The sequence below is a fragment of the Salvelinus alpinus genome, chromosome 4, assembly GCF_045679555.1.
Source record: "Salvelinus alpinus chromosome 4, SLU_Salpinus.1, whole genome shotgun sequence".
Classification (NCBI taxonomy): Eukaryota; Metazoa; Chordata; class Actinopteri; order Salmoniformes; family Salmonidae; genus Salvelinus; species Salvelinus alpinus.
Genome location: NC_092089.1, coordinates 39,804,783 through 39,821,127, shown reverse-complemented (window position 1 = coordinate 39,821,127; position 16,345 = coordinate 39,804,783). Strand labels below are relative to the sequence as shown.

At 42.9% G+C, this 16,345-nt stretch overlaps 1 protein-coding gene across 3 annotated transcripts in view; it reads right to left on the bottom strand.

Annotated features, from left to right (window-relative positions):
• The window catches only part of LOC139573500 (E3 ubiquitin-protein ligase znrf2-like), a 91,676-nt gene that overhangs the window by 66,130 nt on the left and 9,201 nt on the right, over positions 1-16,345 (bottom strand). Inside the window, exon 2 of one of the 3 annotated variants that reach the window (XM_071397009.1) lies at positions 8,999-13,768. The exons of the other annotated variants lie outside the window; for them this stretch is intronic. Coding sequence (XP_071253110.1) covers positions 13,614-13,768 — 155 coding nt within the window. The 3' untranslated portion in view covers positions 8,999-13,613. Of the gene's footprint in view, positions 1-8,998; positions 13,769-16,345 lie in introns of those variants that run through there. 3 annotated transcript variants of the gene reach the window in all.

Sequence of the window (16,345 nt, the reverse complement as noted above, 5' to 3'; positions counted from 1 at the left end):
TTAAGTCTTCACTGATGAGGAATCTTCTTAAGGGGAAAGGGGGATCCCTAGTCAGTTGCACAACTGAATGCCTTCAACTGAAATGTGTCTTCCGCATTTAACCCAACCCCTCTGAATCAGAGAGGTGCGGGGGGCTGTCCTAATCAACGTCATCGGCGCCCGGGGAGCAGTTGTTGTTTGGGGGTTAACTACCTTGCTCAAGGGCAGAACGGCAGATTTTTCCACCTTGCCGGCAAGGGGATTCGAACCAGCGACCTTTCGGTTACTGGCCCAATGCTCTTAATAATGCTCAGTCTGTTTTTTTAATTAATCTCCTCTGTACTATCATTAGCATGTGATCGATTCTAATCAGTGAAGTAATTAAGAGTATCCAGCAGATTTAATAAAGCGTGAGACATGTGGAGGTGTGTGTGAGAGAGAAAGAGGGTGTTTTGTGTGTGCTAGCGTGCAAGAAAGAAAATGAAGGGAGCTGAAACAGTGAGATCTGTATGTGCCTCGACATGTCTTCTGTAAACGAAGAGACAAACTGTCATCAGCATCATGCAGGGCATAAAGTCTGTCTGGTCTGTCTCTGCCTCAACTATCTTAGTTGACAAGCTGAATCAGTTGTGCTAGCTAAGGATAGGGCTGGGCGATATGGCCAAAATATCATATCACGGCATTTAAACTGTATTACGGTATTTGACAGTATTTTATGTTTTTGAATAATAAAAGTTCTACATTTGCTTTATGAGTAGTGAGTGATCCTAGGGTGGTTAACACATACATTCTATGGGATTTCAATGGTCTTTCTCCATTCTGATTGTCTTAATACTGTTCAATTAATCTTCAACCCCCCAAAAATTCAGCATTTTCATCAATTTCTACATTTCCTCCACTCATTTGAGATAATGTCCACACTGCTACATAGGGCTACACGATATGGGCAAACAATCTAGGCCTTATTTTTTAACCAAATGTCGCAATTGCGATTTGACTTGGTATTTAGAGCAACACTTGGGTGAACTGTTGGAATCATGGAAATAGAACGATTATTCTAATTCTATAGTTAGAATATAATACTGGGCACTTTGAATACAGTGTTGTTTGACATGACAACAAATGAAAATGCCAGGGAGGAGTTATTGTGACAGGGTAGGAACCAGAGTGTTGATAAGTGTTTCCTAGGGGACCCTATAATCTTTGGCTACATTTAATGTTTTCTCTAATCCACTTCATGTAGCTAACATATTCATGCTTCTAGTATTCCTCTTTGATTTATAAAATACTGTTGCACAAACAACATGCTGATTTAGGTCTACACCATCACTGGTATTAACAGGTTGTATAGCTAATTATGTTTGCTCTGACTCAGTACATTTATTAGCTAGCTAGCCAGCTAACTAGCGATTAGCATTAGCGGCTAAAATGATTTAGGCCCAACTTGCTAAGAAAAGACAAACTAGCTCTTTGCAGATGTAAGAAACACAAACAAATAATGTAATTATAGAACGCTAGTGGATTTATATTAAGAAGCAAAGTGAAAACAGCATCGTTGCCATCAACATTGTTGCATATGCTACATTGACCATGCAGACTGAACACAAGTGTCTCGTAGTCGAGGAAGAACACCTTGAATGCGCTCCTTGAGTGACGGGGGCGGGGCTAGGTCTGTGTGGAAAGCGGCATGGGAAGAGAGTGATGACTCAAGTAGCAAAGTAAACTATAAATATGGACGTTACACACAGCGTATCACATTTAACAAACCAAACATTCAAATACCACTATAGAAGGTCAAGTAAAAACCCAAACCGGTCCGTGCATCAATACCGGTATCTCGTAAAATATTCCCTAGCTCAGGAATAGTTCAAATACATGTAACGGCCGTGGGTCCCTGAGGAGAGGTTTGAAAACTCTTGTTCTACACCACCTACTTCTTGACAGATTCATCATCATCTCCTGTAGGCGTTTTTTAAAGATTTACCTCAAAACTCTGTTAAGGATAATGACACAGAGAATGAATGGTGTCTGATTAAAAGAGATATAGACTAATTAGCAGCCACTGATTTTGTATACTTAACTCAGTATAGAGAGAGAGAGGGGAGAGAGGGGGGGAGAGAGAGAGAGAGGGGGTAGAGAGAGCAGGCAAGAGCGAGAGAGTGAGAGAGAGAGAGCAAAAGAGAGAGAATCCCTGAAAACACAAGACCTGATTACCCTGGGAGTGAGACACAATATATGGATCGATAGCTTCAAACAGGGAATCTAGACTCAGGCTTATAAACAAAAGGAGAAAACTGTCAAACCACACCTAGTGTAATAACCCAGTGTAATAAGAGCCTCATTCCTAACATAACAGATAATCATGTGCCTTTGTAACTTTTTAATAGGATCATAAATTGCCAACCCAGGCAGCAGTTAAGGACATGTTATGCTACAGCGGCTTGTAAAAAATTACTACAGTTTTCCCAGGCATTCCAGTGGTACTATATTGCAGACCGCCAGTCACCTTCAGTACAAGGGAAAACACAGCATTTTTACATGAAATTCGTTGCCCTGGTTCGGTTTCCTGGAGCATTTGTGAGAATGCTACAAATACATTTTGCTTTCACAAAACCTGAAAATAACCGTTTCATGGTAGGATTAGCAAGACACACATTTTACATGACGTTAGCGAGCTTACAATGAGCCAACAAGTTCCATGCGACTTCTGTTGCCGTGTCACAATACCTGGTACCGATATTCACACAGGTCCAGGATTCATTTCAGCCAGGGTTTGTTTGCGTTTCACACATGCTTTATAGCGTGGATCAGGGTACCAGATGCTCCAGGATCGGGATAATAAGGGGATATATGACAGCGTCCTCAGTGTAGAGTAGAACACGTAAAGCAGGTGTGTTTTAACTACTAGGACATACAGTACTCAGCATACAGTAGAGAACACATGTAGCCTAAACCAGGCCATGGCATCTTAGCATTACTAGGATAAAGGGAACAGCTGGAACACATGTAAACCAAACCATATTGTAGCATCATGTGTGTCATTCAGCAACTGTTTCTTTGACCCAGATGGAAAACTTACTGGATGTATCGTCTAACTCAGATCCAGTCAATTCAAACAGCGCAGTACATGAGTAAGGAACAAAAGAAAACCCAGCACACTTGTAGTATTTTCTGTTAAGGCCTAGAGTAGCTTAGGTGTTAGGCAGCAGTACAGCATTACGCAATGGTAATATGGCAGAACAGTCATTTCTAGTCAAATTCAGTGTCCTTGGTTAACATGCAGGCCTACAGGAGATATGAAAACAGAACAGTCAAAGGAGACAAAACAACTTAACTGAGAACAGCTACGGTGTTAGTATTGTACGTACAAGCAACACATGACGTGAATAACAAAAACAGCAATACTGTACATGTCGTGGAGAAATGTACAGATTTACAGCCCTGCGTCTTGTGTTGGAGATGGGCTTCTCAAACCACTGACCCTGTGGGGAATGACTTTTTCCAGGAAAGAGGGATGGAGGGAAGTAGGGAGGAGCGAGGTAAAGAGACGGTACACTACATAGCTGAGTGGATGAGTGACACATGGACATTTTTTTATTAATCTACCTCAACACAAAATAAATAATCAAACACTCAAAAAAGAAGGGTTGGGGTGAGTGAGAAAGGGGTTGGGGGGAGAGGGAGAATAAGATAGAGAGATTGAGAGAGAGAGAGAGAGAGAAAGTACACAATATGTACATTGTTACATCATGCCAATAAAGCAAATTTTATTTAATTGAAAATTGAGAGAGGTGGGGAGACAGAGAGAGAGAGACAGAGAAACAGGGAGGATCAGAGAGAGAATGAGCGAGAGAGAGACAGAGACAGAGAAACAGGGAGGGACAGAGAGAGAGAATGAAAGAGAGACAAGGGCCAAGGTCTAGCACTTCTGTCTGGGTAAATTATTTCCCCTGCCACACACAATATTTTGATATTGTTTCAATACTCATGCAGCATGTTGGCTTTCAAATGGTTAGAGAAGCAGAGTTAGTGGAGTGCAGCATGTTGGCTTTCAAATGGTTAGAGAAGCAGAGTTAGTGGAGTGCAGCATGTTGAGGCACTGGAAGTGGGATGGGGTGGTGCTATGGCAGGGTGGTCTGGTCGTGATTGCCCACCATTTCTTCTCCAACTCTGCATCCCAAATGGCACTCTATTCCTATATACTGTAGTTCACTACTTTTAACAAGAGTAAAGACAAATTAACACCAGCGAGTGGCGAGGGTAGCGAGCGGCGAGGAAGAGCACTGGTATAGTTTCAGCAGTCAGTAGCACAGCAGTAGCAGTATATCTCTACAGTTGTCCCCTGTAGGAGAGCGCAGCATGGGAACAGTGTCTGGGCTTTGGGCCCAGCAAGACAGTAAAGTTACTTTCAACATGCTGCAGAATGTTATTACTACATAGAGCCACATAAGCAACTTCCTCAGAAGCATACAAACACACATGTTGTGCCTTTCTCTAATATGAGTTTTGAGTGTACATTGAGTTGACCCCAGTCTCTCTCATGGGGCATATGTAGTCCGGAGTTAGCTGTATTCCCTCCAGTCTACTACTACTAGACTACTTTGAGTTGACGTTTGTGAAGGCAACATGCATGAACATGCTATGCAGTGTCTCAGGGACGTGAGTGACATCAGCCAGTGCTAGACTGGAGGATCTTCCCTATCATGTGACTTCAGCTTCATAACTAACTCCATTTGTTGTGGAATCATGAATACCTTACACTCTGTCGTGCTCTGACTGGGCTCGGTATCACAGCCTACCTTACCTGCCTGCACGTCCAGACATGCCTGTCTATGTGTTTGTGTGTGTTTGTGTGTGTGCCTGTGTATGTGTGTGTGTGTGTCAAGCGGATGAGGCGGTGGTGTAGTTCATCACACGTGAGAGGGACATACTAAACGACTGCATGGACATATTATAGGCCTTCATCTGGGCAAGTTGAAATGGTCGCTCCAATGGCTCAGTGTTACAACATGGTGATAAATGGCCAAACGTATCAACAACACAGCAGACATCTAAACAGCCCTAGTCCTTGTACTTTTCCAGAGTGGAAAAACACAGACCCCAACAAACAGAGACACATCATCATTACACAAGACAAGTATCCAGCCCTGAATATAACACACTGCACACAAACACCAGAACACACTACACACAAACACCAGAACACACTACAGACAAACATGTGTTCCTCACTTAGAAGGTGTTATAATAGGACATGTAGCAATGTAACTGTAGCTCCATGCAGCCCCATGCCCCTGACTGACTGACTGACTGAAGCAAGGTAGAGCCTGCCTGCTGTTTAAGCACTGTGTGGCTGGTGGTCAGACTAAATCATCAGCCTCACTCTCACAGGGGAAGAGGAGGAGGAACTGTCTTACTCTCACAGGGGAAGAAGAACAAGAGAGAAGAGAAACAACAGGGAAAATACAGATGTAATTCTCCTGTAACAGCGGAGCGGAGGAGAACTATGTTTCCTACTTTTTGGTCAAACACCACTATTTCCCAACATAAATGTCAAAGGTCCCACTTCCTCTTCAGTGTAACTGTGTCTGTTACTGGGCAGGAGGACAGATCATATCCTAAATGTTACTAACAAACTTAGTCTACCCCACGACAGACAAAAGTCAGGATCTGAACAGCATACTGTAGGCAGTAGGCCTTTAACACTAGTACCCTCAGGAGAGTGCAGCGCAGTCTAGTAATAATCAGGTCAAGAACTGGAGACCCAGATTAAGATCCACCTCCTTTCATAGTGGAAGTCAAAGTGATTATCAGTTAAATGCTGGGTCTTATATATCAGGGAATTTTGTGTGATGAAGAAATAAAATCCTGCTTGGGCTATTAGATAGTCACTCGGTAAATATTGACTAACCGAGTAGAGCACAGACAGGTCATTTGCATGCAAATGTGTGGAACCATTCAAATATGGTTCACTTCGCCGCATGTTGTGGCCGTTTCACCGCGGTGACTTGTCGAAAGCACTTAGATTTCATTCTTGATGCACATTTTCGACAAAATGAAGACTGTCAGCAACAGTTTAGTATGAGAATAATACTCCTACAATAGATATCTAACCGAGAGAGCGTGTGGCTTTCTCTACTGGAATGTGGCTAAGATGGGTATAAGACATTTCAGCATGGTTCGTCATAATCATCTTCAGGTCAAATCCTTTTTTACTGCTGCCGATTACTGGAAAGGAGCAGGAAGTTAAGTGAGAAGGTGATAACTAAGTGCAGCGAGAGCAGTGAACACGTGGTGACACACACACACTCACACACCCACACACACACAAACACACACACGCACAGACATTTCCTCACTATCAGAGAGTACCATCAGAGCATTTTACGTCTCGTCTCATCCACTGTCGTTTGACCTTGTCTGTCCATGTTTGCAGTGGGTGTCTGCGACTCTATGTGTGTGTATGTAGACTATGTACATATGCATGAATGTGTGCATCGGAAAGTATCGGAGCAGAAGCAATGGAAGCTGGTCAGCTCTGACTATGCTGTTTAACAGTGTACAGTCGTGGCCAAAAGTTTTGAGAATGACACAAATATAAATTTTCACAAAGTCTGCTGCCTCAGTTTGTATGATGGCAATTTGCATATACTCCAGAATGTTATGAAAAGGGATCAGATGAATTGCAATTAATTGCAAAGTCCCTCTTTGCCATGCAAATGAACTGAATCCCCCAAAAACATTTCCACTGCATTTCAGCCCTGCCACAAAAGGACCAGCTGACATCATGTCAGTGATTCTCTCGTTAACTTCTTATGACTGGGGGCAGTATTGAGTAGCTTGGATGAATAAGGTGCCCAGAGTAAACTGCGTGCTACTCAGGCCCAGAAGCTAAGATATGCATATAATTAGTAGATTTGGATAGAAAACACTCTGAAGTTTCTAAAACTGTTTGAATTATGTATGTGAGTATAACATAACTCATATGGCAGGCAAAAACCTGAGAAAAAATCCAACCAGGAAGTGGGAAATCTGAGGTTTGTAGTTTTTCAAGTCATTGCCTATCAAATATGCAGTGTCTATGGGGTCATATTGCACGTCCTAAGGCTTCCACTAGATGTCAACAGTCTTTAGAACCTTGTTTGATGCTTCTACTGTGAAGGAGGGGGGGATGAGAGCTGTTTGAGTCAGGGGTCTGGCAGAGTGCCACGAGCTCAGTCTCGCGCTCTCCCGTGAGAGTTAGCTGCGTTCCATTGCATTTCTACATACAAAGGAATTCTCCGGTTGAAACATTATTGAGGATTTATGATAAAAACATCCTAAAGATTGATTCTATACTTCGTTTGACATGTTTCTACGAACTGTAATATGACTTTTAGTCTGAAGTTTCATCTGGACTTGCCCGCGCCTCCTGAGTTTGGATTTGTGTACTAAATGCGCGAACAAAAAGGAGGTATTTGGACATACAATGGGGCAAAAAAGTATTTAGTCAGCCACCAATTGTGCAAGTTCTCCCACTTAAAAAGATGAGAGAGGCCTGTAATTTTCATCATAGGTACACTTCAACTATGACAGACAAAAAAAAAAAATCCAGAATATCACATTGTAGGATTTTTAATGAATTTATTTGCAAATTATGGTGGAAAATAAGTATTTGGTCAATAACAAAAGTTTATCTCAATACTTTGTTATATACCCTTTGTTGGCAATGACAGAGGTCAAACATTTTCTGTAAGTCTTCACAAGGTTTTCACACACTGTTGCTGGTATTTTGGCCCATTCCTCCATGCAGATCTCCTCTAGAGCAGTGATGTTTTGGGGCTGATGCTGGGCAACACGGACTTTCAACTCCCTCCAAAGATTTTCTATGGGGTTGAGATCTGGAGACTGGCTAGGCCACTCCAGGACCTTCACTCCTTCTTTGCCCGGGCGGTGTGTTTGGGATCATTGTCATGCTGAAAGCCCCAGCCACGTTTCATCTTCAATGCCCTTGCTGATGGAAGGAGGTTTTCACTCAAAATCTCACGATACATGGCCCCATTCATTCTTTCCTTTACACGGATCAGTCGTCCTGGTCCCTTTGCAGAAAAACAGCCCCAAAGCATGATGTTTCCACCCCATGCTTCACAGTAGGTATGGTGTTCTTTGGATGCAACTCAGCATTCTTTGTCCTCCAAACATGACGAGTTGAGTTTTTACCAAAAAGTTATATTTTGGTTTCATCTGACCATATGACATTCTCCCAATCTTCTTCTGGATCATCCAAATGCTCTCTAGCAAACTTCAGACGGGCCTGGACATGTACTGGCTTAAGCAGGGGGACACGTCTGGCACTGCAGGATTTGAGTCCCTGGCGGCGTAGTGTGTTACTGATGGTAGGCTTTGTTACTTTGGTCCCAGCTCTCTGCAGGTCATTCACTAGGTCCCCCCGTGTGGTTCTGGGATTTTTGCTCACCGTTCTTGTGATCATTTTGACCCCACGGGGTGAGATCTTGCGTGGAGCCCCAGATCGAGGGAGATTATCAGTGGTCTTGTATGTCTTCCATTTCCTAATAATTGCTCCCACAGTTGATTTCTTCAAACCAAGCTGCTTACCTATTGCAGATTCAGTCTTCCCAGCCTGGTGCAGGTCTACAATTTTGTTTCTGGTGTCCTTTGACAGCTCTTTGGTCTTGGCCATAGTGGAGTTTGGAGTGTGACTGTTTGAGGTTGTGGACAGGTGTCTTTTATACTGATAACAAGTTCAAACAGGTGCCATTAATACAGGTAACGAGTGGAGGACAGAGGAGCCTCTTAAAGAAGAAGTTACAGGTCTGTGAGAGCCAGAAATCTTGCTTGTTTGTAGGTGATCAAATACTTATTTTCCACCATAATTTGCAAATGAATTCATAAAAAATCCTACAATGTGATTTTCTGGATTTTTGTTTCTCATTTTGTCTGTCATAGTTGAAGTGTACCTATGATGAAAATTACAGGCCTCTCTCATCTTTTTAAGTGGGAGAACTTGCACAATTGGTGGCTGACTAAATACTTTTTTGCCCCACTGTAAATGATGGACTTTAACGAACAAAACAAACATTTATTGTGGAACTGGGATTCCTGGGAGTGCATTCTGATGAAGATCATCAAAGGTAAGTGAATATTTATAATGCTATTTCTGACTTCTGTTGACTCCACAACATGGCGGGTACCTGTATGGCTTGTTTTTGTGTCTGAGCGCCGTACTCAGATTATTGCATGGTGTGCTTTTTCCGTAAAGTTTTTTGAAATCTGACACAGCGGTTGCATTAAGGAGAAGTTTATCTAAAGTTCCATGTATAACACTTGTATCTTTTATCAATGTTTATTATGAGTATTTCTGTAAATTGATGTGGCTCTCTGCAAAATCACAGAATGTTTAGGAGGCAAAACATTACTGAACATAACGCGCCAATGTAAACTAAGATTTTTGGATATAAATATGAACTTTATCGAACAAAACATACATGTATTGTGTAACATGAAGTCCTATGAGTGTCATCAGATGAAGATCATCAAAGGTTAGTGATTCATTTGATCTCTATTTCTGCTTTTTGTGACTCCTGCTTTTTGTGATTGCTGTGTTTTTCTGTGACTAGCTACTGACCTAACATAATCAGATGGTGTGCTTTCGTCGTAAAGCCTTTTTGAAATCGGACACTGTGGTGGGATTAACAACAAGTTCATCTTTAAAATGGTGTAAAATACTTGTATGTTTGAGGAATTTTAATTATGAGATTTCTGTTGTTTGAATTTGCCGCCCTGCACTTTCACTGGCTGTTGTCAAGTCGATCCCGTTAACGGGATCTCAGCCGATCTCAGCCGTAAGAAGTTAACACAGGTGTGAGTGTTGACGAGGACAAGGCTGGAGATCACTCTGTCATGCTGATTGAGTTCGAATAACAGACTGGAAGCTTCAAACGGAGGGTGGTGCTTGGAATTATTATTCATCCTCTGTCAATCATGGTTACCTGCAAGGAAACACGTGCCGTCATCATTGCTATGCACAAAAACGGCTTCAAATGCAAGGATATTGCTGCCAGTAAGATTGCACCTAAATCAACCATTTATCGGATCATCAAGAACTTCAAGGAGAGCGGTTCAATTGTTGTGAAGAAGGCTTCAGGGCGCCCACGAAAGTCCAACAAGCGCCAGGACCATCTCCTAAAGTTGATTCAGCTGCGGGATCGGGGCACCACCAGTACAGAGCTTGCTCAGGAATGGCAGCAGGCAGGTGTGAGTGCATCTGCACGCACAGTGAGGCGAAGACTTTTGGAGGATGGCCTGGTGTCAAGAAGGGCAGCAAAGAAGCCACTTCTCTCCAGGAAAAACATCAGGGACAGATATTCTGCAAAAGGTACAAGGATTGGACTGCTGAGGACTGGGGTAAAGTCATTTTCTCTGATGAATCCCCTTTCCGATTGTTTGGGGCATCCGGAAAAAAGCTTGTCCGAAGAAGACAAGGTGAGCGCTACCATCAGTCCTGTGTCATGCCAACAGTAAAGCACCTTGAGACCATTCATGTGTGGGGTTGCTTCTCAGCCAAGGGAGTGGGCTCACTCACAATTTTGCCTAAGAACACAGCCATGAATAAAGAATGGTACCAACACATTGTGACTCTGTGACTCTGATTGGCTATTGCACACCGATCTGTGTAGAGTCCGGTCCTGGACAAGACTGACACAATTTTATTAGGTTTTATTTACTGCAATGTATATTAATTGTCCCACTCTATTTTGCAATAGAATTTTCACAAATGCCTTACTATACGTAATTCCCAAACGTTCTATGAAAGTGTAAAAACGTGAAAAGTGCTTGCTGGGAGTGTATATGAACAGATCTGAATAAGATTTCATATTGTAAAACGCTTTCAGTTCCACTTTAAGGGGTCAGGGGGCCAGGGGGCCAGGGTAAAGGACGGAGGATAGAGGACAGTGAGGCCAGAGCAAGGGATCAGGGAGCAGAGATCAGGGCAGGAGGGAAGGGAGGTGCCACTGTCAAGCTTAGGTTATGAGACAGACAGGGAACACATGAGAACAGATTAGGATGGGGGCAGGGATGGGTTAGAGGCTTGGATGGATGGCTGGTTGGCAGTCTGGTGTCTGCAGTGTGGCTGGCTGGCAGGCTGGTTGTAAGGCTTATGTCTGAAGCAGTTACACATTCGTAACGTATCGTACAAATTGCAAACAAAAATGTACGTCCCTATTTGCAGGACGTTACATATCATACAAAATGGATAACGTTATACACAATTGTGCTCAATTTTCGAGGACCCATTTTGGCTCGTGAGCGCTACTTTCAAAACTACTCGCTGAAGTTATCCAAAAACCTTTATAACACATCTTTAATGGACAGACACTCTACTCTACACTACAGTCGTGGCCAAAAGTTTTGAGAATAACACAAATATTAATTTTCACAAAGTCTGCTGCTTCAGTGTCTTTAGATATTTTTGTCAAATGTTACTATGGGATACTGAAGTATAATTACAAGCATTTCATAAGTGTCAAAAGCTTTTATTGACAATTACATGAAGTTGATGCAAAGAGTCAATATTTGTAGAGTTGACCCTTCTTTTTCAAGACCTCTGCAATCCGCCCTGTCATGCTGTCAATTAACTTCTGGGTCACATCCTGACTGATGGCAGCCCATTCTTGCATAATCAATGCTTGGAGTTTGTCAGAATTTGTGGGGTTTTGTTTGTCCACCCGCTTCTTGAGGATTGACCACTAGATCTCAATGGGATTAAGGTCTGGGGGGTTTCCTGGCCATGGACCCAAAATATCATTGTTTTGTTCCCCGAGCCACTTAGTTATCACTTTTGCCTTATGGCAAGGTGCTCCATCATGCTGGAAAAGGCATTGTTCGTCACCAAACTGTTCCTGGATGGTTGGGAGAAGTTGTTCTCGGAGGATGTGTTGGTACCATTCTTTATACATGGCTGTGTTCTTAGGCAAAATTGTGAGTGAGACCACTTCCTTGGCTGAGAAGCAACCCCACACATGAATGGTCTCAGGATGCTTTACTGTTGGCATGACACAGGACAATCTTACTGGCAGCAATATCCTTGCCTGTGAGGCCCTTTTTGTGCAAAGCAATGATGATGGCACGTCTTTCCTTGCAGGTAACCATGGTTGACAGAGGAAGAACAATGATTCCAAGCACCACCCTCCTTTTGAAGCTTCCAGTCTGTTATTCTAACTCAATCAGCATGACAGAGTGATCTCCAGCCTTGTTCTCCTCAACACTCACACCTGTGTTAACGAGAGAATCACTGACATGATGTCAGCTGGTCCTTTTGTGGCAGGGCTGAAATGCAGTGGAAATGTTTTTTGGGGATTCAGTTCATTTGCATGGCAAAGAGGGACTTGCAATTCATCTGATCACTCTTCATAACATTCTGGAGTATAGGCAAATTGCCATCATACAAACTGAGGCAGCAGACTTTGTGAAAATTTATATTTGTGTCATTCTCAAAACTTTTGGCCACGACTGTACATAAAAAAAGGTAGGGTGCGTGGATCAGAAAACCAGTCAGTATCTGGTATGACCACCATTTGTCTCATGCAGCATGACACCTTTCCTCGCATAGAGTTGATCAGACTGTTGATTGTGGCCTGTGGAATGTTGTCCCACTCCTATTGAATGGCTGTGCGAAAGTTGATGGATATTGGCGGGAACTGGAATACGCTGTCGTGCACATCCATCCAGAGCATCCCAAACGTGCTCAATGGATGACATGTCTGGTGAGTATGCAGACCATTGAATAACTAGCACCTTTTCAGCTTGCAGAAATTCTGTACAGATCCTTGCTGAAACATTAGGCGATGACCACGGATGAATAGCACAACAATGGGCCTCAGGATCTCATCATGGTATCTCTGTGCATTCAAATCGCCATCGATAAAATGCAATTGTGGTTGTTGTCCATAGTTTATGCCTGCCCATATCATAAACCCAGCGTCACCATGGGGCCCTCTGTTTACACCGCTGACATCAGCAAACCGCTCGCCCACAACGCCATACACGTTGTCTGTATGAGGCCAGTTAGACGTTCTACTAACAACATTGGAGCCGGCTTATGGTAGAGAAATTAACATTAAATTCTCTGGCAACAGCTCTGGTGGACATTCCTACAGTCAGCATGCCAATTGTCCCATCTGCCCCATCTGTGGCATTGTGTTGTGTGACAAAACTGCACATTTTAGAGTGGCCTTTTATTGTTCCCAGCACAAGGTTTAACAATCATGCTGTTTAATCAGCGACTTGATATGCCACACATGTCAGTTGGATGGATTATCTTGGCAAAGTAGAAATGCATACTAAAAGGGATGTAAACAAATTTGTTCACAAAATTTGAGTGAAAAAAGCATTTTTTTAATGGAATTGTATTTATAAATTTCAGCTCATGAAACATGGGACCAACACTTTACATGTTATATTTTTAGTCACTGTATTTTAGTCAGGCATTGAACTGCATCCATCTATTCTGCCAACAATGCCTTACTCTACGTCATGGAATTTTGAGTCAAATATAACCTATTTTTAAAACCTGGTTTTGTAGCTTAAACTGGGAATTTGATACTTTTTTCTGATATTATGATTGTCTGTTTGTTTCATATCTGCAAAGCAGTTAAAAGGCTGTCAGTTCCACTTTCACCCATGACAATGACCTGCTTCAGACCATTGTTCTCTATGCGCTGTCCTTTACTGTAGCCCAGTCGGCTGTTCCATATGCTCTGTCCTGCTTCACTAGTCTCATCTTCCTTCACTGTAAATGACAATAACAGTTATGGTCAATATAATACCTCCGCTAGGGTTAGTGTTTTGTATTTGTATTTATTATGGATCCCCATTAGATTCTGCCAAAGCAGCAGCTACTCTTCCTGGGGTCGAGCAAAATTAAGGCAGTTTATACAATTTTAAAAACATTACAATACATTCACAGATTTCACAACACACTGTGTGCCCTCAGGCCCCTACTCCACCACTACCACATATCTACAGTACTAAATCAATGTGTATATATAGTGGCGCGTGTGTGTGTGTGTGTGTGTGTGTGTGTGTGTGTGTGTGTGTGTGTGTGTGTGTGTGTGTGTGTGTGTGTGTGTGTGTGTGTGTGTGTGTGTGTGTGTGTGTGTGTGTGTGTGTGTGTGTCTGTGCCAATGAGGAAGGTAGGGAAATTACAATAACAGTCATGGTCAATATAATACTTGGGCTAGGGTTAGTGTTTTGATGAAGGTAGGGAAAGCGATAATACTTGGACTAGGGTTAGTGTTTTGAGGAAGGTAGGGAAAGAGATAATACTTGGGCTAGGGTTAGTGTTTTGAGGAAGGTAGGGAAAGAGATAATACTTGGGCTAGGATTAGTGTTTTGAGGAAGGTAGGGAAAGAGATAATACTTGGGCTAGGGTTAGTGTTTTGAGGAAGGTAGGGAAAGAGATAATACTTGGGCTAGGGTTAGTGTTTTGAGGAAGGTAGGGAAAGAGATAATACTTGGGCTAGGATTAGTGTTTTGAGGAAGGTAGGGAAAGAGATAATACCTGGACTAGGGTTAGTGTTTTGAGGAAGGTAGGGAAAGAGATAATACTTGGGCTAGGGTTAGTGTTTTGAGGAAGGTAGGGAAAGAGATAATACTTGGGCTAGGGTTAGTGTTTTGATGAAGGTAGGGAAAGCGATAATACTTGGACTAGGGTTAGTGTTTTGAGGAAGGTAGGGAAAGAGATAATACCTGGGCTAGGGTTAGTGTTTTGATGAAGGTAGGGAAAGCGATAATACTTGGACTAGGGTTAGTGTTTTGAGGAAGGTAGGGAAAGAGATAATACTTGGGCTAGGGTTAGTGTTTTGAGGAAGGTAGGGAAAGAGATAATACTTGGGCTAGGGTTAGTGTTTTGAGGAAGGTAGGGAAAGAGATAATACTTGGGCTAGGGTTAGTGTTTTGAGGAAGGTAGGGAAAGAGATAATACTTGGGCTAGGGTTAGTGTTTTGAGGAAGGTAGGGAAAGAGATAATACTTGGGCTAGGGTTAGTGTTTTGAGGAAGGTAGGGAAAGAGATAATACCTGGGCTAGGGTTAGTGTTTTGAGGAAGGTAGGGAAAGAGATAATACTTGGGCTAGGGTTAGTGTTTTGAGGAAGGTAGGGAAAGAGATAATACTTGGGCTAGGGTTAGTGTTTTGAGGAAGGTAGGGAAAGAGATAATACCTGGGCTAGGGTTAGTGTTTTGAGGAAGGTAGGGAAAGAGATAATACTTGGGCTAGGGTTAGTGTTTTGATGAAGGTAGCGAAAGCGATAATACTTGGACTAGGGTTAGTGTTTTGAGGAAGGTAGGGAAAGCAATAATACTTGGGCTAGGTTTAGTGTTTTGAGGAAGGTAGGGAAAGAGATAATACTTGGGCTAGGGTTAGTGTTTTGAGGAAGGTAGGGAAATAGATAATAATTGGGCTAGGGTTAGTGTTTTGAGGAAGGTAGGGAAAGCAATAATACTTGGGCTAGGTTTAGTGTTTTGAGGAAGGTAGGGAAAGAGATAATACTTGGGCTAGGGTTAGTGTTTTGAGGAAGGTAGGGAAAGCAATAATACTTGGGCTAGGTTTAGTGTTTTGAGGAAGGTAGGGAAAGAGATAATACCTGGGCTAGGATTAGTGTTTTGAGGAAGGTAGGGAAAGAGATAATACCTGGGCTAGGGTTAGTGTTTTGAGGAAGGTAGGGAAAGCGATAATACCTGGGCTAGGGTTAGTGTTTTGAGGAAGGTAGGGAAAGAGAAGACATGTTAAGACATGTGGAGTCTCCACACAGAGCAGACCAGAGCAGAGTAGGGCCACAGCTAGAGCCCCGGCCTTACAGGGCATGTTTCACACCCAGCAAGCAGAAGTCAGATTTAGCACCAGCAAACAAGCCACAGACACAACAGTACCTCCCTCTCCCCACCCTTTCTCCTCCCTTTCCTCCTCTCCTGTCCTTTCTTCAAAGACACCACAGTACCCTTCGTCTCCTCCCTCCCACTCCAGACGGCTCCTGCTGCAAAACAAACCCATTGGCTAGCGGATTATTCTAATACTGCATGTCTAGTGGTGTGTGTAAACACAATCGTTCACTGGGCGGAGGGCGGGAGTGTTCCGGTTGGTGCACCAGCACAATACCTGCTGACAGCCAACCTTAATAGCCCACAGAGCAAAGAGCAAACTGCAGACCACACACACACACACACTTCCTCCTACCTGCACTCTTGTCCTGCTCTCTCTGTTCACAAGTGTGTGTGTTTGGGCATGTGTGTGCATGTGTGAGTGTGTGAGTGCATTTCCATGTGTGTTGACTTACAGCCAGTTGAGTGAGCAGCAGGTGCTGCAGTTGAC